At 34.9% G+C, this 25,413-nt stretch overlaps 1 protein-coding gene and 1 long non-coding RNA gene across 7 annotated transcripts in view; one reads left to right on the top strand and one right to left on the bottom strand.

Moving 5' to 3' along the window:
• Positions 1-25,116, top strand: part of PIBF1 (progesterone immunomodulatory binding factor 1) — a 146,674-nt gene extending 121,558 nt beyond the window's left edge. For all 6 annotated transcript variants that reach the window (XM_083810486.1, XM_083810487.1, XM_083810485.1 and 3 more), the window contains 2 exons: positions 19,650-19,829; positions 21,736-25,116. In XM_083810486.1, the coding sequence (XP_083666612.1) occupies positions 19,650-19,829; positions 21,736-21,792 (237 nt within the window). In that variant the 3' untranslated portion in view covers positions 21,793-25,116. The remainder of the gene's footprint in view (positions 1-19,649; positions 19,830-21,735) is intronic.
• Positions 6-9,301, bottom strand: LOC310886669. Its single transcript, XR_014575414.1, has 3 exons — positions 5,252-9,301; positions 3,042-3,133; positions 6-957 (listed from the first exon to the last, which is right to left on the bottom strand). It is a non-coding gene; the product is annotated as an uncharacterized lncRNA (long non-coding RNA).
• Positions 25,117-25,413: the final 297 nt, after the last annotated feature.

Here is a 25,413-nt window from a genome sequence, read left to right as displayed (position 1 = left end):
TAATCTTTCTGTTTTAGTGTTACTACCATAAACTACATTTTCTCTTTCCTGAGCTTTAAACCATGGGAAAAATGGTTGAGTTTAGTTTGATTTTGAGTGTTGTTTTTTTTTGTTTGTTTGTTCGTTTTTTGGTGTGTGTAATCTTGAGAAACATAGGTGATGGTATCTGTCAAGCACTGTGGAGATTCTGAGTTGTAGTCTCAGTTGCTAAATTCTGTCTGTTGACTTAGTCCCCCTGTCTTTTCTTATGAGTAAAACGTATGTGTTACAAAGCGTTTAGAATTTGCAGTCATTTAACAAATATTTAGATAAAGGTGATGTAGTCAATACACATGCAATCTGCAATACCTGCGTGTGCCACAGTATGCCCAGGGTGTCTCTCTGCTCCCCAGACATCAAGACCAAAAACCTGGGCAAAGCATGGCACAGTTCATTTCCAGTACACACATCCGAGTTTCTCTTCAACTCTAAAATACAATTCAGGGAGAGGAAACAGGATGGTGGTCACCTAGGTTTCATCCAGAGTCGAGGTACTTCTGTATGTACTCACCTGAGTTTCATCCCTGCAAGGAGTCAGGGTGCTTCTGGAATATACTCTCATGTCTAGAAGTATACAAAGTCTCCCAGTTCAGACATAAATGCATTATATGGGGATTCCCAAAAGGTTTTTGTAGAGATCTTGCCCTAAACAATCTTAAGAGAGTAACCTGTCGAGGACTATGGGAGATCTTTCTGCAGGTTAAATGTCTGAAACAAAGGATAGAAATGAATGATGTTTACCTATATGTTATGTAAATATGGATTTTCTCCCATACTCCATGACAGGCTAGTTAACTATTTCCACAGTAATATGAAAAGTTTGCTAAAGCTACAGAATACTGAAGATATAATATCAAAAATCAGCTGAGAGGAGTTGTTAAATGACCTTCCAGAGTTGCTGAATGTTTTGGCAAAGATCTGCAAAGAAAATATAAGATTAATGAATCAAAATTATGAATGTGAGGAAGAGCAACACAAGCTATATACACAAGGTGATGGCATGTAAATAACATGTTACATGTTCAGAATGATCATCTTGAAGTCATTGTATCATATTTCTCTAAAAACACCCTTTCAATTCTCAGAGAAGAGAAAAGACGGGAAGATGCGTTTCAAAGAATTTGCAACTCTCCTAATGCAATCTTAGAAAAGATACCTTATCACTTATTCTAGTACCATTATTTCCACAGAAACCTGACTATTCACACATCCTGAAGTTCTCCCACTACACCTCCAAAACTCTTCTCCTCCATCTCCTTTCCTTGCAATTGCTCAAAATTCCCTTCTTAGATCAGTACACCAAAACTCATCTCATGAATTGGTCCAAAACATTTTGTCTGTGCTGACCACTCAAAAAAACCAAACAAACAAAAAAAACTTTTCTGATGGAATGAAATCAAAACAATTTCATAGACAGCTGAGTTTAAGTGAACCTCAACTTCAGTGAAAAGTGTACTAAGTCTTTCTCCTGAGTGCAGATCTCAGATGTGAAACAATCACCTTAAATTAAAACAGAAAGAACACAAGTTCTTAACTTGTTTACTTTCTATGCTAAATCACACTGGGTGGTCATCTGATGCAATATCTTCCCAGAACAATTTTTACATTTAACCCTCTGAACTGATTGTAGTGCTTGTGAAGTTCCATGAATGGTGATTATAATAGTCTAGTTACAGAAGAGAGTAATTGAACATGCTTCCCCAGAGTAATTTGCAGGTGGGTGTCGTTAACCCAGTGGGATCATCAGTAGGTGTATCAGGAGTGATCATTTGATAGCTCTTATTTCTGATGTCTTTATCTACATTGTACATTTAAATTTCAAATTTAAGACCGAGTCTGTTACACGCATGCAGCTTGGATTTTGTTTGGGTTTGCTTTTTTTTTTTCTATGAAACATACTGCTATCTATTAATATAATAGAAAATATTTTAAGCATTTTTAGATAATTTGCAAGCCTGCAATTATGTTTATTATATGAAAAATACTCTGAAGAAACTAGTGAATTAATTGCATAAAGATGTAGTGAACTTTCTGAATTTGCAATGATAGGCCCTTGGCAGACTAATTTCAAATTTACTTCTTTCAAACCTTCCTGTTCCTACCACTGCTCTCCTAAGTAGTACTGCTCCCAAGTAGTCCTGCTCTCAAATATTCATGCCTTTGGTGCCTTGTTCTCCAGAACAGTTACTGTACTGTATTTCACTTTCTTCAAAATCCCTTACTACTTGTTAGGACCATCAAACACTTGAGTCCTGAATCAGGTGCCAAGTATTTACTTGATGAAGATGATCAAGAGTGCTGCAGAAAGGGTACTTCCTAGGAACATGCACCTTGTTACTCTAGGTATTGTATTATATATATAGTGGTCTCGTATCAACAAACACGCATTGCAGCTGATTAAAGTGACTAGAATGTGATAAATAAAACAAAATTTATAGAATTTCTGTCTCAAAGCTATGGAACGTTATTTACATCTAAGTAATAGCTCCTATGACTACCCACTTAAGCTGTTCCTGATGTGCAGCAGTTTGCTTCTTTGTGCCATTTCACTACTTAAAATTTTTCTAGCTATGGCCAACAATGCAAGCAAGGCTGAGTGAGACAGGCTTTATACAAAATAAGAAAGCAAATACTTAAGTTTGAAACAGACTTCATCATGAATGTTCCTTGTACCCTGGACGTTAAGAACTTGAGCAAGTATTTCCAAAGTTAGTCCATTTTTGCCAAATTTCTTTTAATTTCTGCTAAAAAATAGTCTGTATTAGTCATATTAATTTACCTAACAGCAACAATATTTATTCAAGTTACCTATGCAAAAAAAGAATATAAGTACTGAAAAAGAAACATTAGAAGTTGCATGTTTGGGGAAAGAAAACTAAGAAATACTAGTACAGGGGGGAGGAGGGGAGAAGAAAAACAATAAAAATAAGCTAAAGTTGTTTTAAGAAAATGTTTGGAGAAGTAACTTTTTTTGCAGGAGGTGAGGGGGTGATTATGTTTACCTTATGTCATTTCTGTTTATTTCTAATGCAGCCTTTTATTTTTCACTTTTAATGCAGGCCTCTTCCAGTAAGCTTACTTTTTCTTGATTTATCTAAAAGGCAAATAACTCATGCATTGAAATCTTCATAAAGGATAGGATAACTTAGTTTACAATGAGTTAGTCTTCAAATAATTGTCTTTGCCATTTTAATAAAAAGTTATATAAGATATGCAGCAACATCGCAGTTTCACAGTAAATATCCCTGTTAATAGAAAAACAAAAGGCTATTCTTGGACTAATAAAGACTAACTTCATTTAGACAGGGTGTTTTTAAATATAAGTAATATGCATTCTTCAGATTACATAAATTATTTGCAGAAATATGGATTACGGTTTTAAGTGCTACATGCTGTCATGTAATATCATTATCAGTCTTGTTTAATCACTGTGCATACTAAAGTATCATTTCTTGCTAAGAATTATCTGATTGCCCATGTTTGCAAGTAGGGACAGTAGAATTCTTGAATAGATAAACCCAAGATATTCACACTTAATAGAAACTAAGGTTTTAAGTGAGTTAAAAGTACCAGCAAAACAACAAAATAATGTTAATGCTGTCTTACAGTGACATGTTTCAATAAGCAGACAGTTTTGATTTAAGGTATTCCAGCCTGTGTGGTCTCATATTGTAGTAACTTTTTAATGAAATGTTAGAAGGTGGGTGGCTGGTTTTGTTGGGGGTTTTTTGGTGGTGCTGGTTAGTTGTTTTTGTTTTTCATTTTCATCTCCTTGTGATATCAGCTGGATTCATAACCCTTGATTTGAAGATACTGATAGCATTTTGTAAGCTTTTTGGATAACGAATTTACATTTATGCTTAATCTTACTTCACTTTTCATTTAATTTTGGAAGAAAAAAAGTTTAATATTAAACTCTGAATCTTGGCAGAATCCCTACAGGGCTCTTATGTGAGCTTTTTTATTACAGGAAAAAAATGACACTACATATTATTTCATGTAATAAAATAGTTCATTATTTCAAATTATGTAGACTAAGCTAATTTGATGATTATTACTATATTTTTCTGTGGAAATTAAAATGAGAAGTGGACATTTGACTATGTGCATTCTTAAAAAGTTAGGTCACCCATGTGGGAGAAAAACAAGATTTTTTATTTTATTAATTTTTAATTATTTCTTGGCCTTCTATTTCCTTTTTTTTGTTGTTGATTAATTTCATAAATGAATGGGGAAGACATTTTAATATAGTTTCTCATGTAAATCATTGAGAATCTGCTGGTACAGTAAACATTTCCATGGATTTCTTCTTTGTATGGATAAATGCAAACTATTACTTGGGAACGGGTTCAGTGGCATCACTGAGAGCAATCTGTATCCAGAATCATGCTGAGATTATGTTCTTAGAGGTTCACAACTATGGCCTTCACAGTGCTGTTGTCCTCTCTGAGCTGAAGGAATTGGGGTATGTGGTACTGCGATGCCATTTGTAAGTCCCTCAGTGCATGATATTGGGTACAGTTAGTACAGCCAAATTTTTCAGCTGATTTCTGACTAAGAAGTTTTATGTTTTGTCAAGATAACCAATAGGGTTTGTAATTGTTTTTCCAGATCCAACAGAAGAGCATAAAACATTGTTTGAAAGAACAATGGAGTATCCCATTAATAACCTCCTATTAAACAGAGCTTTTTTTTTTAAAGGATATTTCATATCCAGACTTTTTTTGTATTATTATTTGTAGTCTGTGCTATCTTTTTAATCAGCTGAACTTTCAACCCTCTATCTTTATCTGTGCTAACCAAACCACACACATAAGAACCTTGTGCTCTTGATTCATCCCACTCTACCTTTAGTCTTATACCCCCAAATGCAGCCCCTCATTATCTTTGTATAGTCGGAGGGGCACGAGAAGGAAATATGTTCCTTCAGAGAATAAATCAGGATGAAATTACTCCTTATGCCTGAGTTGACCCAATGGCTATAACGCTGCTGTGCCTCTTTGCTCCTAGCTTCTCGATCCTTAACTTGCACCAGCTCTGGCACTTCTCTAATACTGCACTCGGACCTCTCAGATCACTAAACAGAAACCTAACGTGACCCCAAAACCAAAAGTGAATTGCTATCTGTTAGTTTAGCTGTTTGAATCACCTTTGAAAAGGGTCCAGCAAGGAAAAAAGCAAATAAAAAGGCTGATATGTCAATATCACTTACCTGGGGAAGAGAGGGAGTAGGCATTTTGTGTCCAGAACTGCAGAGCACACCAAGCTTCTGTGCTATCCTTCATCTGCATCCTTTCCTGCATGTAACAGTAATCTATAACTTACAGGCGCTAAAGTGCAGTTCTCTGTAGTGCTAAAGTTAAGTGGGATGAATCCACTAACTCTGTTCAGCTGAAGCTCTTGATCCATGATTCCCTTTTATCTGTTTTTCTTTTTCTTCAATTCCAACAGTCAGCCTTTGACTAAAAGAAATATTTACCATGAGCTCTGTGATCTTGGCTCTTCCATTGCCTTTCATGGTTGATGCAGTTGTTAGTATTTTGGAACATCAGAAGTGCAATTTTAGACTTTATCCATTGGCTTATAAACCTCAGATAAAAACTTAGAAGGGCAGTCTGTCAGCGCTCACATGCTTGGCAAGAAGCTTTAGTAATCATTTTCTGAGGTTACATTTAAGAGGTTATAAATTCACTATGCTTTGATGTATGGCATTGTACTATTTCTTCAGATATTTGCAATGCAAGCTTATTGTAAAGTAATGCAACATTGCAAATGTATAGAAATTGATTTCTAAAATCTTGAAAATGAACAAAGTGTTATTTATATTTTTCATGTGGGATTCATAATCCATTGTGTTTTGTTTTGTTTTAAATAGAACAACTATAATGAATGGTTATTTTGATGTTTTATAGAAATATTCTAGGAGGCATGAAAAGAAACAAAAGTGAGACAGTGACGTAAGAGACAGCAATAGAAAGCTTTTAAATAGGTATTCCTCTGAGTGTGAAGAAGGATTTTCAGTTTGTATGAATATAGGGGAGATAAGTTACACTACTTCTTTTTTAACTGCTTGAATTCACCTGTGTGCAGTGCACTCTGCCAATACAGTGAATTTTAATCTATAAAAATATAACTAATACTGTGGATCTATTATACTAAGAAACAAAAGGGTAACATTTATAAAATTAATAGTGCAAATGAAGCTTGTCTATAATATTCATTTATTTCTTATAACACAATTCTTTATGCCAACACACTTAGTTTTCAGGACATGAATATTATACACGGGCTGAAAAGATATGAAAACCTGCTGAGATTTTATCTCCTTTACACATCTGTGCACTTGTAGTACATTAGCAGCTGTGCATACAAGTGACAGAATGTAAACTTGCTGAACTAGTCACCTGCCTTATTGACACATTCATGTGTTACTGTGCCAAAGCTCTTCAAGTTAAGTTAGCAACCAGAAAACAGGTTCTGGCTGTCTGCAACGGGACAAAGTAGAAAAAGTGTAGTAGTAGTTTAAATAAACCTATTTGATATCAATCAGTTAAATGGATAAAAACACATGCGGCTTGATTGCTGTTTGTTTACTTAAATCAGTTTAGCTTATGTCAGTAAATTGTTGTGTCACTTGAATTGAGGACTAAATCTACCTAAATACATGTGTCTGAATTAGTATGAATCTTAAACCAGACCAAATTAAAAGTTATTTAGCTTAGCTATTGCAAGATCCCATATTTTCTAAAACGTAAGTATAAAAAACTCCTATTTAGCTGTTCTTTCTGAGAATAGTCTACTCAGGTTAATGTTAAAATGCTAATTGCCCAAGTGACTATTATGTTGAACTTGTATACCGATTGGCAGGTCAAAAGCTTTTCAAATCAGAAGTACACATAATCATTTATGAATAAACATAATGCTTTTCTCTACTTCCCTGAAACCTTTTCCAGGTTTTCACTGTTTCTTAACACTATGTGAAAATAATGCTGTTTTGTAACTGAGTATTTCTCTGTCCTTCATCACAGTAACTGAAGTCCTCACAAATACCTTGCAACGTAAAGCATAAAAGTATTATTAACCTTGTTTTGCAGAAGCAGCAAACACAATAAAAGAAATAGTGGTTTTCCCAAAACTCCACAGAGCTTGTGGTAGAGCTTAAGCCAAGAGCTCACGTGTGCTAACACAGTATCTTAATCACAGTCATTCTTCTTTCCTTATGTTTTTCAGATGAAAGGCCTGGAAAGAAAATCTCCTCGGTGTTTATTTTTCCTTACTAGATGCAAATTACCTCTTTTTTTTCTAAGTTATATTTTTTATGTGATTTCATTGTCATTTGGAAGTAATTTCACAAACTAATTGCATTTTTACTTTGTATTGTTCTGAGAATTTACATTGACATTAATTTTTTAATCCATGTCTCCTGAAAAAGTCCACTTTCCAAAATCCTGTGAGTTTCTTAAAAAAAAAAAAAATTAACAGTGTTTTATTATTAATTGAACTGTAGAGTAGATATATTTAGTTTTCCTAGTCAATATGGATCACTTCAGAACTTCAGTTCTTAGTTTGGGTCTTTATTCCAGAAGTCACATCTGTACTTTGAAAGGCCAGGGGCTTATCCGTATTGCTGGACTTAAGTAGCACAGCCAGATCAGCTCTATACTGCTCGTGACTGTTGTCCTCTAGACCAGACTAGCTGTGTCCACAGCAGTCTTTTCTATGCCCATGTGATGGTTATGTTACCCTAACAAAGACGTTCTTTCTTTGGGATTTTTTGTTTTAATTGAAAGTATCCAAAATAATGTAAAGTTTAAAAATAGCTTGAAGGCACACAATGTGTTTGAGGATGAAAAGCCTGCTGGGATAGTGTTGGGAGACTTCGCAGAACTGAAGGAGACAACTCTGGTACAGTTTCACCTATCCTTCCTTTCGAGAGTGATGAACTGTTGAACAGGAATGAACTGTTCCTGACCATAGTTAGTGAGACCTAGATGAAATCATCCAAAACAACCAGGGAGCAAGGTAATGTTTGTGCACTATAGCTTGTTAGGGTTCAGTGCTCCAGCTCCGTCCTGGTGCTGCTCTGTTTCGCAGTCCTCATATATCCAGAGAGATTGGCTCATACTGTCCTTAGCCATTTTTACAGAATTCTAGTTGTCTTTATTTTCAGCTAGTTCTTAAAAGTACAGCTTCTTTAAAATGAAATTTCTTCACTAGCTGAAAAAATAAATGAAAGAGAAGAAAATCATTACTAGCTAGAGCTCTTACGTGAATGAGATTAAAAGTGTAGCGTGTTTTGTCCAAGCAAACAGGATCTGATGGGATGCAAGAAAGAAACATAAGGCAGCATTGCACAGATAATGGGTAAGAACAGAGAAATAGGTAAAACAAATGAGAGAGTTAGATGAAGTTAAGAACAGAAAATAGTTATTTTCTTATCCTCAAAGTGTTGAAAACAGTATCTTATTTTTGCTTTTTTAATAGATGGTTGCCAAATGCATTTTCCAATCTGTGTATAAGACTGGAGAGAGTCCATGTGATCGGGCAGGAGAAACAGCTACTAATTAGTCCTATTAGGATTAGTTTGTTAATGGCTCTAAGAGTTTTTTTTTAGAGAACTTCTATAAATAAGCAGGCTAAGGTTCCCAATGATTTATGTAAGTCTTGATGAATATTAGACATTAAACATGGATTAAACATGGATTATCAGAAGCATTTGCAATTCTGTGACATTGTTCTGAAATTATAATGTTTCTAGAGTCTGAGAACCCAGTAGTCTCTGTGCTAGCACCTACACATCTATCTTACGCCAGTATCCTGCACAAAACCCTATTACTTCTCAACAGTTACCCCATTATCTGGCCTGCAAAAGTGAAAGAAAGGATGGGTGCTTTTATTCTTTTCATCTTTTGAGGAGAAGCAAAATCTTGTGAAGTGTCTGTGCTTTACCTTACTTTGATCAGTTACTGTTATATTCTCACATTTATCTTTCTTACTTTCGTATTCCCTCACAGTGGGGGAATGTCCCTCCCTTCCAAATTTGCTACTCCCACCATTTCGTTCCATCTCAGCAATGACCTTGAGGATTCCAGATGAGTTTTCATCATTTCATTATTAGTCGTACTTTAAAGTATGGCTAAGTCTATCCTTAGCTGTAATTAAGTTATGCTGAAGAAGATTGACTAGAAGCAACTTAGGACAGAAGGCCAGTGTATTGGTTTTAGGAACCTGGAGAGTAGCAACAGCTGCCATCTGCAAAAACAGAGGTAGAGAGAAGTTCAGAGGCTTATAAAAGTCTTTGGAGTCATAAGGGGGAGGGCAGTACGTGTTTAATCAGGGATGGAAGCTTACTGGATGAAAGGAGAAAACTGCTTTGTTGGGGGAGAGGGGAAGGAAGGGGTATCTGCAGGGGTTGGAAAGATAGCATTGAAAAGAAGTGATTGGTAACAGGTGCCTTCAAACAGTCTCTAGCTCTGCTTCTTTACCCTCTTTTCTGTTTAAAAGATTGTACATGATAATGTCAAAATTATATGTGTTTCCAAAGTGAATGACTTCCTGCTCATCTATGTGCTGAAACTTGTTTTATATATAAAAAATGCTGATGTACAATGCTTAGCTCTCTTTTTAAATGTTAAGCCACAAAGTAATTATCATTTTTCTTATGCTACGTTTATGTTCCAAGATTCTAGTTTCTATTAATGTTCTGCATGTTTTCTAAGTAGATTACAGGGACATTTCTGCATCACAAGTAAGCCCTGGAGCTATTCTCAGCTTAAAGCTTGGAGAAACAAAGTGACATTTACATTGCTAAACGAGTGTAGAGAAGTTTCTAGCTCATATTTTACAAGGAAAAATATGCTCTTAAGCAGTATTCCTCATTTTTGTTATCTATTTTGTTGTTGTCAAGCTTTAATAAAGTTTGAATTCCAAACAGTACTGAATTTAGGGAGAGGAAGGATTTATCATTTGGGTACGTTCATTCTGTTCTTGGAGCTGTATTATTCAGAATATCTTACTAACTTTTATAGATATCCTTTAAAGAATTATCTTTAAGTTTGCAGTGGTATACAGTAAACATTTGTGTATTAAATAGTAATTTCTAGTCAGCAATTCTTTTTTTTTTTTTTCTTAGAATCTGAGAAAACATGATAGTAACACAGGATTTATTAATGTCGATTAAGTAAATCCAATATAAATACGCTTTTGCTCTCAATAATAGAAAGTTTCATAGGCAAAATGCAGTTCATGGATTATGAGATGGAACTGGCATGTGCGTTTTAAATGATATATTTTTGAAAGAGCCAGTATTACTTAGTGATAGACATTTAAACAAGAAATCATTGGCACTAGGGTTTTCTGAACGCTTAACTAATATTTTGTTATATTCAGTTTTATAGCGTTGGCTATGGATATTTCAGCCACATTCTGCTGGTTATCCAGCTGTGTAAAATTTGATTTTTGATCACTTTATGGTATCATTTGAATACTACTAAATGGAAATTCAATTTAAATACTTCGTAAGAAATACCAAAGATGGGGAGAATCAAACTATAGTAATATGTTACCCTCTTGGGAAATCCAGGAAATTCTTCATAATAATTTATGCTAATACATCTGTTTTGACATACTAGCATTTTTAGCATGTTTCATTTAAGAAGAACTTACTCTAGAAATGATAGTTTTTATTAAATTTGTATTTGACTAAATGTCACAGTAACTCAGATTAAAAAATACTTGGGAGTTTAGTCTTCATTATAATTATAAATGTATTTTTTATCTTTAATACACAGTGAAAAAAAACTTCCAAAATTTAACATGCAAATTCTGAATTATGAGACAAATTATTTCCTGTTTTTCTTTAGAAAGGTTTAACTGTTAAGAAAAAACTGAAACATGCAGCTGAAATAGAAGTATCTGAAAGATGGAAGCTGTTTTCTGTAATGACTGTGCCATTTTCTTGTTGCTACAGTTCTAATGTGTGTTCACCTTATAAAACTAGAAGTAGTTCGTAGATCCATTTAGTCACAGATCTATCCGTTCACTTTAAGATTTTATATGCACATGGATGTAGAGAACTCCTGAATTAAGTGTAGTGCAGAGAAGCTATCAACATCCTGCATATGGTCTGGCATCTTTCCATCACCCAGTTATCAGGTTCATTTGTTTGATCAGAACATTTCATACTGTCTTCCAGCTTCCAGCTTTACAATGTGTATCCATGTGCTTAACATGACCATATGTTCCAATCTCACACGAGAATTCTTGCTGACTTCTGATATTTCCAGTACAGCTGCAGCAGAGGATGCAGCTATGTCAAATACACTCTGCCTTACATGAGGGTTTAAACCATGATGTATGGAGCTTTCTTAATTGCATAGATGGTTGTTAAAATCTTCTTGGAGATCCGGTATGCATGTGGGTTTTACTCCTGATGGGCACACAACCAGAACATTCCACTGTCGATGCTGAATTTGCACCATTCATGCCACTGCATCCTTCCCATCTGCAATCCTAAGCAGTGGAATGGACTTACCATTTGCTTCATTTTACTCTCTACTACATCAAAATGGATCTTCTGTAGTGTATTTCTCAACTTTCACACTTTTCATCATTAATAAGGTTAGCATATTTAATTCTGTGCTAATAGAGTTGGTGGCTTTTCCACTCTCTGCCAAAAACGGAAGACAGTTCTTTCCAGGGTGAGGGCCCTTTTGCAGTGTTTCTCTAGCTGTTTGGCAAAAAATAAAACCCGTGAGGAACAGTTCTAAAGCAGTTCTTTATGGGAATTGTCAGTATTTCTAAAGAGGAAATATTCTAGGTACTACTTCTGCTTGAGAGTCTCATTCCTGGATAATGATACATACACGTCTCCTTTTTCTGAGTGCACTCCAGAGTTAAGAGTACCATACTGAAACTTTGTCTTCACAAAGTGCTCTGTGCAAGTCACAGCATAGATTGGTAGGTGGAATCAGGTTATATTTCAGTTCTGTGGTCTGTTGTTCTTCAGAAATATGTCATTGACTTGATGGTCTATGCCAACAGCCTGTAATAGAAGACTCTGTTTGTTCACCTCCCTTTTAACTGGTGATCTCTGATGATACTAAAGAGTATTACCAGTGCAAAGATGATTTGAGATGTTCTTGTTAAGTCAAGTAACAAAGCAGAAGAAATGGATCTTGCCCAACTTTAAAAACGTAGATGTCTACATCTGAAAGTCATCTAGGGATTTGTAGTCAGAAAAGAATAACAGGCACTATTAAGGTGTGATTCACCGTATCCTCATCTAAAATCATCAAAATGAGTTGTTAATTATGAATCTTACCAACAGCTTTAGAGAGGAGTCAGACAAGTTGGTTTGCCTATGTTTAAAATGTTATTTCTGAAGTTGTCTGAAGTTCAATGTGAGGAAGTCCACCCACGTATTTGGTCACATGTTCCAAAGCCAAATTACAACCAGAGGTCTCAGAAAGATCCCTCTCCATCTTAAGATCAGCTGTTAAACAATACAACTTTACTTTTAGTACACTCTTAACTTCCACAGGAAATCACAGTAGGAATCTACAAGGGATCCAAGTAAGAAAATTCACAGACTTCATGGGGGACAACATTCTTAGTGTTTCCTCTACCATCACCTTATATGCCCATTAAGCTTGACCTTACTGAGCACTCTGAGACAGAGAACTGTGAATCCAGTTCCTTCTGAACCACCGTGCCCTACCCATTTCCAGGTTTAGATCACTTTCACTTGAGAAGGAGTTACAGGAAGTGTAAAACTTCTTTTTCTCTGAGGCCTCCCAAAAACATTTGGATACTGAACATGAGCTTTTAATTCTTGGAAGACTGAGAAATCAATTCAGAAATGAATTGATTTACAAAACACTACCAAATGGATATAGCATTGTTAAGTGTCATTTTAGTTTTCTCAAGTAAGTATTCTTTAACATACCCATAACCTCAATTGCTGAGTTCTGCTTTTTCCTGTGACTTATTTGAAGACTACAATAGCTGCCTAAGCTGGAGAGTACGTGCATGTGAAGAAAGATTTCATTGACCTAGCACAAACATGTTTTTCATCCCAGTACAGCTGTCTTCCCTCACTTGCATGTTCTGTTATAGCTGTTGTTGTTGTTGTTATTTTAAAGATTAAAGTATAGCCAGAGTAGTCACTAGACTGCAGCACAGTCAACTGTTCTTGGACCTAAAGACAATGCTGTAATCTATCAAGTTTCTCCAGACTGGATACATATTTTTATTTTGCGTTATAATTTAGCCACATGGGGACCATATGGTAGTTAAAGTGAGGAATACAAGCTTTCCAAAGATGCTCCTGAACATACATGCGTTACTCTAACAATATGTGAGACTTACAGATCGAGGGGGGGGGAGGTGACACATCTACAACCATCATCTCAGTGCTTGACTCACAAATTCTGAGATTTTAAGTTTTGATTAGCGTTTCTGAGAGATGAACCCCTCTGGTTTTATCCCTCTTTCAGCTGATTTTCCTTTTTTGTCAGTGAAATTGGCTTTCTTGTTTAAGGTTCATAGTATTTAGTGCCTCTTCTGTGTTTCCATTCTTTTACTGGGAATTTATGCTGCTTTCTTCTCTGGGAACACTTGTCAGTCATCAAAATTCAGTGGTTCTGCCAGAATCTGATGCATTTTCTAGCACAGTAATTTCATGTTCAGCTTCCACAATAGACACGCTCTGCTTCAAAATGGAGTTCTAATCCAAGGCAAAGTTTGTAGTCATAAATTCTATTTGTAAAACTAAAAGTAGAATACTATTTGTCATCATAAAGGTTCAGATAACTGTGCTGTTGTTAGGGTCACTTTTACTTTAGAAGATATTTACCTGAGTGCAGTAATCGTGGGCTTTATTGTATGAGGAGGGAGGCAGATGGACCCACTGGCTGCTTCTGTGATGATTTTAATGCTATGAACAAACATTAATTTTACTATCAGAATAAATCTGTCTTCAGTCCAGAAATACAGGTGTCTCTCCCTACTGAGCATCTTTGACCTTTCAGTTTGGTCTATGTAAATTTTCTTTTCAAGATTATTGTATGGAGAGTATTTGAAGGTGCATGACATCCCTGCATAACATTAGAACTAATGTTTATGTAATTGATTCCTGTAAGTCAGTTGCATTTTCTTAACACTGTAATTTTGCATCTGCTTCCAGAGCATGATATATATTTCATTTTATTTACTTATATAAATTGATTTTACAAGTTTTATTTATTATAATTATCCACACATATAATGTTAAGGGCCTTTACAAGCTGTTGAGTGCACAGAGGGGATTCTTTCTTGCTTTGATTATAGTTACATGACAGAGTAAGAAGAAAAATCCTCAGGCTTCTTGATGATCCACTGAAAAAAAAATGAAATTACTGTTTTGGTAAATAGCCATTGAGCTTAATGTAGGCATTTTTTTTTTCATATACTTTATCAGTTATTTACTTGATAAAACAGCATTCTATTTTGTCTCAGTCATATTCAACATCAGGCGATTCCTTTTGTTTTTATTATGATTACATAAAATAAGATTTAGTTATATTTAATACTATAGTTATTTTGAATTTCTTAGAATTCATTTGGGAAATGTAATTGGCTTTTCTGGTACATGCATGTTTGAGCATGTATCAAGGACAACAAAAACACTGTTAACAGAGCTCTGTTTATAGAATCCGTAACTCCAAATACATTTCTGCTTTATACTGCTGCCTGTTTAATTCTTGTGTTTGGTCATCCCTGTCTTCTAATTACATTGCTAGTTGATTTAGTTGAAAGAATCAAATTTTATCCTTCCTAATCTCAAACTGATCTCCCATCTCTGTTCATGTAATTTATATTTCAATTATCCTTATAAACAGGTAAAAACAAGTTTAAATAAAATATAACTTTTACTTGCTTTAAGATCAAACATCATCATGGGAATCTCAAATTCTACTGAAATATGAATATGCAGACAGCATCTAACTATTTTGCCTTTTTTACTTTACGTTTTAAAAAGAATTGGCACTTCTTTGGTTTATTTCCTTTAACACGGTTTAAAAGCTTGCTGTTTTTGATACTGTATAAAGTTTTTACAGACTGTTAAGTGTTTCACCACAACAGCACTGACAGCATTCAGCCTAATAAATTGACAAGGTAGAATTGGGAAAAAATCCCAAAACAGAGAACATTTTAATCAAAGAGCAACATGGAAAATATTTGTGCCTATCCTTTGTCTACACATAAAGACGTCATTTATCAATTAAACAAACAAACAAACAAAAAAGACTGGCATACAAAATGCCTTTTGCTAGTTTTAATTAAGGATATTGGAACTCACTGTACAAAAATAAATAAATATATGGAAATGGAAAATGGACAAATCTGTTCTTCTGATATATACTGCATTGTGAATACTGTTACCTTTCCTCAGCTCCCACTTTGTCACTCCCATTGTTCTCAGTCTGTTCATTCTAATCACTTATTTTGAATTCCAGCTACTTACTAATTATATATGCAGAGGTCTCCGTGATTCTTTTATAGTTTTAGTAAGCTTCATTAAATGTGTATTAATGTGGGTAACTAAGTGGAACGCAGGATGTTAGATTGTTCTAGTATGAACTTGTGTATGTTTAGGAAAGCTTACATGATCAATGGTGTGAGTGCCTGTTCTAAAAATGCAGTTCCTTTCAACACAGCAATTCAATATTTCAAATATGTGTGCAAGGTGAATTACAATTGCACATTGGCTATTCAGGATGAAGGATGTTTTAGGTGAAGTAGAAGGCTGAGAAAAGTAAATGATAAGGAGAGTGAGGTGAGAAATGGATTCAGTTTATGACACCTAACTTTGCTTATCTAAATGGAAGTAAGCATTCGTTCCTTTGGTTTACAGCAGCTTAGTCACTAGCAACCTAGTCAATATGTTAGTGTTATTACAACACAATTCAGCTGACCTGCCAATAGGTGTCCACTTAGGTGTAATGGAAAATTAAATTCCTACCTCGTGTGTAGATACTTAAGTTTAGACATGTAAATGAAGGTGTTAAAAGCTTGAGCTAAATCCCATGTGTCACACAGGTCATTACTTTGTTTGTTGTTTGGTTTTTTTTGTACTTATGCTGGTAGCCAGAGCACGTTAGCATGCTTAAACAAAAATTTGTCAGGTTTCTGTGGACAGACTTTCAAAATATTTAATGATAGAGTATGTCACTGATATTTATATGTACGTGTGACAGTCGCTGTATATAAGCAGTGTTTTTGTCCCAGTTGCATACTTTAATTTTTTCCTTGTTTCATCTGAACCCACCCTTTCATGCTAACTGCATTGTTTCCCATTATCTGCACTGCCACATTCCCTCAGAATATTCCTTAGGTGGGGATTGGGTGCTGGTGTTCCCAAAGTTAGGGGCAAGTGAGACCAAAGCTGTACAGCCAGCACAGTGAGGAGCTAGGTGAATCCACTCACAGGTGTCAGTACTCATAGTCCTCCCAAGAAGAATTGCTGTCTGGCCCTCCAAAGCAAAAGTCCCCGGACTTGGAAGCCTCAACACCGTGACACTCCATGGCTTACATAGCATGGCTTTCCTAATCCAGGAGCCAGCACAGCAAGGGCTAAATAAATGGAGTGCGACTTTTTACTGGGGCAGATAATGCTAGGACAAGGGGAAATGGTTTTAAACTAAAAGAGGGGAAAGTTAGATTAGATGTTAGGAAGAAATTCGTTGCTGAGAATGTGAGTTGCCTTTGGTGAGGCACTGGCACAGGCTGCCCAGAGAAGCTGTAGATGCCCCATTCCTGGAAGTGTTCAAGGCCAGGTTGGGTGAGGCCCTGGGCAACCTGATCTGGTGGGTGGTGTCCCTGCCCATGGCAGGGGGGTTGGAATTAGATGGTCTTTAAGGTTCCTTCCAACCCAAGCTGTTTTATGATTCTGTGACGTCCACAGAGGACTTGGGACATACAGAGCCTTAGCAACACTGTTTTTTCAGCACACTGAGGAACCACAGTGAATAATGTAAGTGAACAATTTGCACGGGACTGCATTGACACAGAACCGTGGACTTGACATGGTAAAATTGTCCAAAAATCTCAACCATCCATTTCTCTTCGCATCTTCCCTTACTTAGCTTATCCCGAAACTAATACATCCTACACTAAAGATTCTTCCTGTCCATTTTGAACCCTATACCTACTTTTCCCCTTTTTATTTCTGTTCAAAATGGAACGAATTCACATACTTCTCCTATGCACAATCTTCAGACCTTTTGCACTGCTACTTTTCTAGACCAAATTGTCAGCTTTTAGGATTAGAAAATAGTATTGAATCATGGTAACGTGCTAACAGTGCCAGGTATTGCTACTGCATCTTTGTTTAGAATTTAAAAGTGAAGCTAAGAAATAAGATTGTGTTAAGGAGCAGAGAAATCTTTAGAGATATGAGTAAAACTACTGCAGTTCAGGACAGAACTTTTTCGTCAATGTTTCATGAGTAGAGAACTACAGATCTCTTGCAAGTGCTGTTCCAAATTTCTTTTCATGTTTAGCAGTATACATAGTAGTGATTCTATTGGATTCAGTGTTTCCTGTGGTATTTTGCCAAGTTTGTTAAGGTTTTTCTTACTGAATGTGATTTTAGAACAAATATGAAGGCAACTTGAGCTAAATTCTCATAATAAATTTGGCTGTGATGCCAAATGAATTTATTCATTGTGGGCTAATTTGTCATCCCCACTCCCTGTCATTCCCTCCCATAGTTTCTTATTTGGGAATTCCACTGTTAGAGTGGAAGTTCATACTAGAGCTGACTCTCCAGAGCCTGTTCCAAGTCTGAAAAAAGGCAGGGCTGTCAAGTACAAGACAGACACTGGGAGGAGAGAAGACCTTAGAGTGCTGAGAGGATTTTGATATGAGAGAATTTGACCCTCTGCATACAGGTTTCAACTCTGTTTCTGAAATAAATCTGCATGACAGTTTTGAGGTTTTGCCTTGTTCAAACGTGCAGCTATTTGGTTTACAGAATAACCAAGTTTAACTATAGGAACAGCACTTGTTAATGTCAAAACATTGTTTATGTACAATTTAATCTCCTCTGATAGTGTACTTATTTGCTATATACTTGCTTGAGTTATTTTCATCAAGAAATTCCGTCTATGTGTCGCTTTGGCAACATCTTTGCAGAGTTTACAACTTTGAAAAACATGTTGGCATCAGCTATGCAGTCCTTTTAAACAGCTGCTCTGCAGTCATGCTGTTTTAACATGCCACCACACACGGCTGAATTATGCAAATAGTTAATATTAAATGACTGAGATGCAAGAACAATTTGTACACTCGATAAAGCTCATCCGTGGAGTTTAACATCCATTCATAGAACTGAATTAGTGTGGGGCAGTTTAAAGAGAACAACGTGATTCTTTTGACTTTAGGTAAAAATATTTGTATCTTGTATTAAAGGCAATAATGGACAGAGAGAAGCTATATGTCAGGAATGTTTTAAAAGGCTTTTCTTTTAAGTGTTTATTAATAATGCAATGAAAATAGGATGTGCATCAATATAATTTTCTGGCAAGTACTAAGAAATAGGTAAAAGCAAACATTTGTCATTCAGCTATAAATTTGTAAAACTCCTTTTTTTTAAATGAGTTACCCTGTTCTAGTTGAGAGATAAGATACAATGTTAATTGCTGTAATGCTAATCTTTTAGTTTTTCTACTGACTTTGCTGTTCTAGTTCTGCAATAATGAATTGTGAATTACAATCTGGAGGTAAAACAACAGATAAAACACTCTAAATTCTGTAACTTACAGTAATTATACCCATTACATGCTGGGGGAGAGAACATTAGGCACTAGAAGATGCAAGACAACAAAAGAAAACAGCCAATTAAAGTCACAAAGTATTATGAGTTTTCCTTTCCCCCTTTACTATACCTTTTGAATAATGGATTTCTTTCAGCTAAGTAGTATGAAAAGGCTGCTTTTAAAATTAATTCAAATTGTTTATAAAGCAAATTATTAGAACATCCGAAAACTAAACATTTCCTTATACTTTTGTTTTTCTCCTCCCATGTTGGAACTTTTAATGTTTCATGAAATTTCTTTTCTACCTGATCCCACTTTTGTTGTAGGTCCTCTTAAGGTTTTTCTCCGACTTTTCTCATCCAGATATAAAGACGTATATATTTCTAGTAATGTATTTATAAGGCTTCTGTGCAAGACCCAATGCTTGAAAGCACAATTTGTCACAGTCATTCAAATTAGATTTGTAAACTCCCTCTGCCTGACAAAACAAACTCAAAATAATTATTTTAAATTAAATGACAGCTTAAGTTAAAAGAGATGGTGGAAACACAATTAATGTTCTCCTTTACAGCATGTAAGCAATACAAAATTTGAGATGTATAAATCCTATGTGACTTTTTTACTTTCTTACTTTTACTAGTATCCAATTAGTAATCTTGTTAATGATGGCATGTATGATATGGTCATGCTTGTTGTATTTACTGATCCACTAATGTTTATTTTGGTGAATATAAATTCATTATTATTAACAAAATAGGTTCAAATATAATTTTACTGAATAACTTAATGTTGTCCTTTTGTGGTTTATAGGAACTAGCCGTAATGAAACAGATTCTAATTAATCTACGTGGTAAACACGAGGAACAAAATTTGCCTCAGTCTAATATTGATGTAAAAACTACAACGGCAAAACACATATTAAACCCTTTAGTAAAACTTCCACCAGAACATGAAGAAGAAAATATATTTACACCTAAGCCAACGTTATTTGTAAGTACTATACTAAGAGTAAGTGCCATAAGCTTTTTTGATAATTTTCCTCACATTTTAGAAAAAAATAGGTTCATACTTCAAGGAGATATGTAATTAATTCAGCTTAATATTTGCAGCTCTTTATGGTAATGTTTAATTTTGAAGAGATAAATTGCAGTTTATGATGTTATTTAGCCGTTTGGTAGTTTGTGCATCTTAAGTTCAAATTAAACAAGATTTTTTTTAAAAAATGTGATTGTAATATTAGAATCATTTAGCAAATTTTAATAGCTACAGAATAAGTATATAATTTTAAATCTACCCTGAGCACGAGTTGGATGTGTACATATATAGCAAAGAGCATCAGTAAGGAAATAAAAGTATTTATGTATATTTATATTCCTGCATATATTATATTCATGTATACTTATAAATATATGGCCAGCGATTATATAAGTTCTTTTACTAAGGATGCCAGGTATTACAAACCCTGTTTTATTCCTTTAGAAACTAAATGCTTGGATTTAAATACTTCAGGTTGCCTGCTTCAGATTTAGCACTTCTAGTATTTGAAAGCTTCAGAAAAATAATTTAGAAGTTTCTTACTATGAGTGTGTCTCAACTGATAAATTTAAGAAAGTTACAATGTTGAGTCACAAAACAAATCATGACTCATATTTACACTGCTTGAGGCTACCTTTAGGGCGGACTGGTTGAATCCACACGGTGTAGAATTCTACCACCCACCCTCTTTTTTTACCTTTTTTTTTTTTTTTTTTTGCTATTTTTGTCCAAATATGTATCTATATATGTTTTTTGTGTAGACGATCCAGGATCTAAGTGTTTAATCTGTCTTGTCTTACTTGGGGGGTATAGAAATAATGTGGAAATCTAGAAAAAGTGCTTTGGCATGTTGTAATTGTTTCTCTTTGAAAAACTCCAGCCTTTTCAGACTTTGGAATAGGGAACTGGAAATGGGCCAATGGCAGAATTTCTGACTAGATGGGGAAAGAATTTTATAGTCCTGTGAAAACCCTGGCGATTTAATCCAATTTCTAGGATTTTAAAAGTTTGTACAAATAAGCAGATTTATTTTTCTAACTGAGAACTTAAAAAAGAGAGAAAGATGGGGATTTAAATGTGATGAGGATCCAAAGCCAGATGAATTTCAAGATTGACTAGTTACTAAGTCTTGGAAGAAAAGAAATAGCAGACAGAACTAGAACAAGCTTAGAGACAACAGACGGAAGAGACAGTCCTCAGTAAAGTGTGAGTTTGTAGCTAACCCTGAATACAGAATAGTCCTTACCTTGTTGCACCTCCACTTTTTATATTTTTTTTCTCTATATATACAATCATTGAATTTGCCACAAGAATGTTATGCTATCCTGACTGTGTAGTAGTAGCCCATAGGATTATGAAGGCAAGGAGAGAAGTTGGTCACAGATAATTCTCTACAATTAAAATACTTTCCACACTGTCAGAAAACTGCTGAGTTCTTTTATTTTGGATTATAACCTTTTAAGAACTCTATTTCTGCACAAAGTGTTGGTCAGTTATGGCACATGTAAGATGTCTTTTCTGAGTTCCATCCATTCTCAGATAAGAAAGTCAGATGATGATATTTAGAATGAAATCTATTTATGGTACACTCAGCTCATGTTTTCATTGTGATCTCTATTTTAAAACAAATCCTTTATCTTATCCGCTTTTTGTCACCTAGAAATAGGGAGGTTTTAATAAACATATATAGTAATAATAACCTAGAGTACATGGTCTTATTTTTAATTTATTTGAATTTGAGCAAAAAAATAAATTAATGCTATGAGCTGCAGAGGAAGAAAAGAGACTTTAGTGTAGATTGCATGTTTTTGTCCAGACTTTCACTTTGTCTCACAATTAAGACATCTTTTATTTTTTACAGACAAATACAGAGGCACCTGTATGGTACAAGAAACTGCAGAAGAAAACATCACCATAACATTTTTCAAAAAATATTCAAGAAAATCCTTTGGGGAGCTTTTCTTTGAAGAAAGATATTTTCACCGTAATTATGCTCTTTTTACCATAAAGGCAAACAGCTGTTTTGTTTTCAACTGTTCTTTTATACCTGTAAAATGCTCTTATGCTTCATAAAATAATTTTTAGATCTGTCACGTGAACAAAATGTGTGGAAATAATGCATGCAGTGATTTTACTAATATATATTTGAATTTTAAAAAATAAATAAACACTAGCATATTGTACACATATAATCTGGTTTGTTAAATGACATCTTATTCGGAATGTTCAAATTAATGCATGCTTTAGGTTTTTATATTGTTTTTCTTGGACCCCTTGTTTCATGCCACATTCCTTGCAACTATTCTGGCACATAGAAATTGAAGAAATATATACAAATTAGCATCAGACTATATCCTACTTTCTCTCAAGGAAATACACCATGTCAAATGAAAAAAAAAATCTTATCAGCCTTGATTGGTTTAGTTTGTCAATTAATGTCATTTGTTTTACCAAACTGTCATTAAAAATCTTCAGATGAAGGAATGAAATACATCTTAATTATCAGCTCTGATACTCTCTGGGCTAGATACGCTTGCTCTAGTGAAATTTTGTCACTATAAAAATAAAAATGGAACCATGATGTGTGAGTGCTGTAGCATGTAACGATGAAATGGACAACTTGACATTTTTAATTGTATCAAAATAAACCCCATCTTCCAAGAATACTGTCTACTCACCTCTTCCACTGCACTGTCCATTTAGACTGCAGAGAATGTCTCCAATATTTGAAAGCACTTCTGACTGCATATGGTACATTTATATATATATCACATAAATATTGATGGCATTGTTTAAGTGACTGCATACTGAAAATATTCAGTATACATCAGATTTCATTTAAGAGGAATATTCCTTTTCTTACTTCCTGTTTCCTTGATAGTATGTCTTCAACTGATTAATTGTTCCTAGCTGGGCATGAACAATATATATACACTATATTATATACTATATTATACTATAATCTATATGTATTAATATATATAAATATTGAGGTTATGATTGCTACATATACTTTTATTCTTCATTTTCCAAACATCAGTCTGAAGCAAAGCAATACTTTCTCTACTGCAGGTAAGCTTCAATTCCTCTATTATTATTATTATTATTATTATTATTATTATTATTATTATTATTTTATGCTAATTTTGAGAGAGTAAGATAAAAACACTAGCAATTGCACATCACAGGATTAAAATTTTGTTTCTGTGATTTTAAAATTTTGATTCTTTTGATTCAGCAGGCAAAGTGTGTAGACAGAGGTAATATCTTAAAAGACTAACTTGTTCACTGAAAAAATATATATATATAACAATGTTTGGGCTCACACACCTGTCTGTACAGACATTATTGGATAAATTCTGGTTTCTTGAAGTGTAGGGCTTTCTCTTTTTTTTTTTTTGTGAACAGAATCATTAACATTTTTGCCTTTCATGTGAAACCACTCCCATATGCAGATATTAATTTTGTAATTGATATTTCATATGGTTCACAGACATCCCATAGTTTAACTTCCCAGACTACCCTGCTTGTCTGTTATCACCCAATAATCAATAAATCTAGAAGGACTATAAACTATTCTAGGCAAGATACTAGTAGGAATCCTAAGTAATCTGTTCTCCTATAGTATCCTTATAGACAAATTGGTGAGATGTGGACTATAAAGTAGATGGAAATTTGGCTGACACACCAAGCTCAAGGAAATGTGATCAGCAATGCAAAGTCCAGCTGGCAAATAGTAGCATCCCTCAGCAAGGTCACAGACAATGCCAAATTTTGGGGAGTAGCATATACAGGGCAGGATCTTGGAGCGGCATCAGCAGGCTGGAAATACGGGTCAACAAGAACCTTATGAAGTTCAACAAAGGCAAATATAGAGCCCCATCTCTGGGATGGAATAACCCCATATCGGAACAACCCCAGCCTGACTGACTGGAAGGCATCTTGGCAGAAACAAACCTCAATATCCTAGTGGACAACAAGCTGAACATGAGTCAGTAATATGCCCTAGCAGCAAAGAGGGCCAGCTGGATCCTGGTCTGTATATAACAGTATAGCCAGCAGATCAAGGGAAGTGGTTTTTCCCTTCTGTTTGGTGTATGGGAGACCACATCTGGAGTATTAGGTCCAGTCTTGGGCTCGTTCATGACACTGACATATGGAAACATATGGACATATGGAAGACATCGATGGTGATTCAGCAAGATGATTTGGAGTACATTGATAGAGGAAGGGAGGGTGAAAGAATTAGACCTGCTGAGCCTTAGAGGGCTTGGAGGGTTTGGGGGGTTGGAACTTGTTGCAGTCTCCAAGTACCTAATGGCATGGTACAGAGACAGCAAAGCCAGACTTCTTTCATAGGTGCAAAATGATGGACTAAGGCAATTGACACAATATAACACTACAAATTTCAATTGGCTATCATGAAAAATGTTTTTACCATGAGGGTAGTCAAACACTGAAACAGATTCCTCGGAGAGGTGGTGGAATCTACCCTGGAGATACTCAGAACTCAACTGGGCAAAGCCCCGAGCAACCTGGTATAACGGACCTGCCTTTGGGTTGGACCAGATGACTGGTTTTCAGAATTCCTTTCCAACTTAAATTACTCAGTGGTAACATTTCTAAATATACTAATACAAGACAGGGACATTACTTCTTATCAGTGTTTAATCTTTCCGTGGAAATAAAATATGCAAAAATGTTGTGATGCTTCCAAAATGAAATATGCTTTGTAAATTTCTGCATTCTGCAGCAGCCTGATTTCTAGGAAGGCTGACAAAATATTGTACTGATTTATGGTGAAATTATATTGACATTTAAACAGTTCTTCAGATGACAGTGACTTTTTTTAAAAAAGTAATAAATTCCTTGAAATTTGCAAAAATAAAAGTAATCTGTTAGCATATATTGATAGTTCATAACGCTCTTGGTAGGTTCTTGTAATCCCTGATCAACGTTTACATTTTTTTTCCTATTGAAGAGTCTGTATTTTTCCTGTGTCTCACCATTAGATTCTAAGGCTATAGTTAATTATCTAGGAGGAGACCTTCTAAGGTTTGCTTGTGAAAGCTAGAATGTCACTTAAATATAACTATTCAAACATGAAATGCCCTGCAGCAAAAAATTAATAAATCTTTTTGCTCCTTAAATAATGAAAATGTTCAGTTGCATTACCTGTACAGCATTTTTATTGATGTTATTTCCCACAAGCATATTTGCAAAATAAATTACTCCAAAATTATTCTTCATGAAATGGTCTTTTCAGTTTCCCATTGTAGTAGGTCTTGTGTCAATGAAGTGTGAGTCAAAGTAATGAAGTAAAGATAAATGTTTAAGGGTAGTCATGCATGTAAGCAACTTGTGACTGAAGTGCCCAACCCACGTAATCACCCCCAGTTCCTCTTTTACAAACCAAAGAGAGAAAAGAAAGAAAAAGTTCTATCCGCTATGACATTTTTTAGTACAATATGTTGCTGTTACTTAAGTGTGAAGTTTCGTAAGTATATGGGTTAAACAGGAAAGAAGGAAAGACGGTTGG

This window comes from Anser anser (genome assembly GCF_964211835.1).
Source record: "Anser anser genome assembly, chromosome: 1".
Taxonomy (NCBI): domain Eukaryota; kingdom Metazoa; phylum Chordata; class Aves; order Anseriformes; family Anatidae; genus Anser; species Anser anser.
Note: the sequence above shows the minus strand (reverse complement) of the source record. Positions and strands in the feature narration are given on the sequence as shown.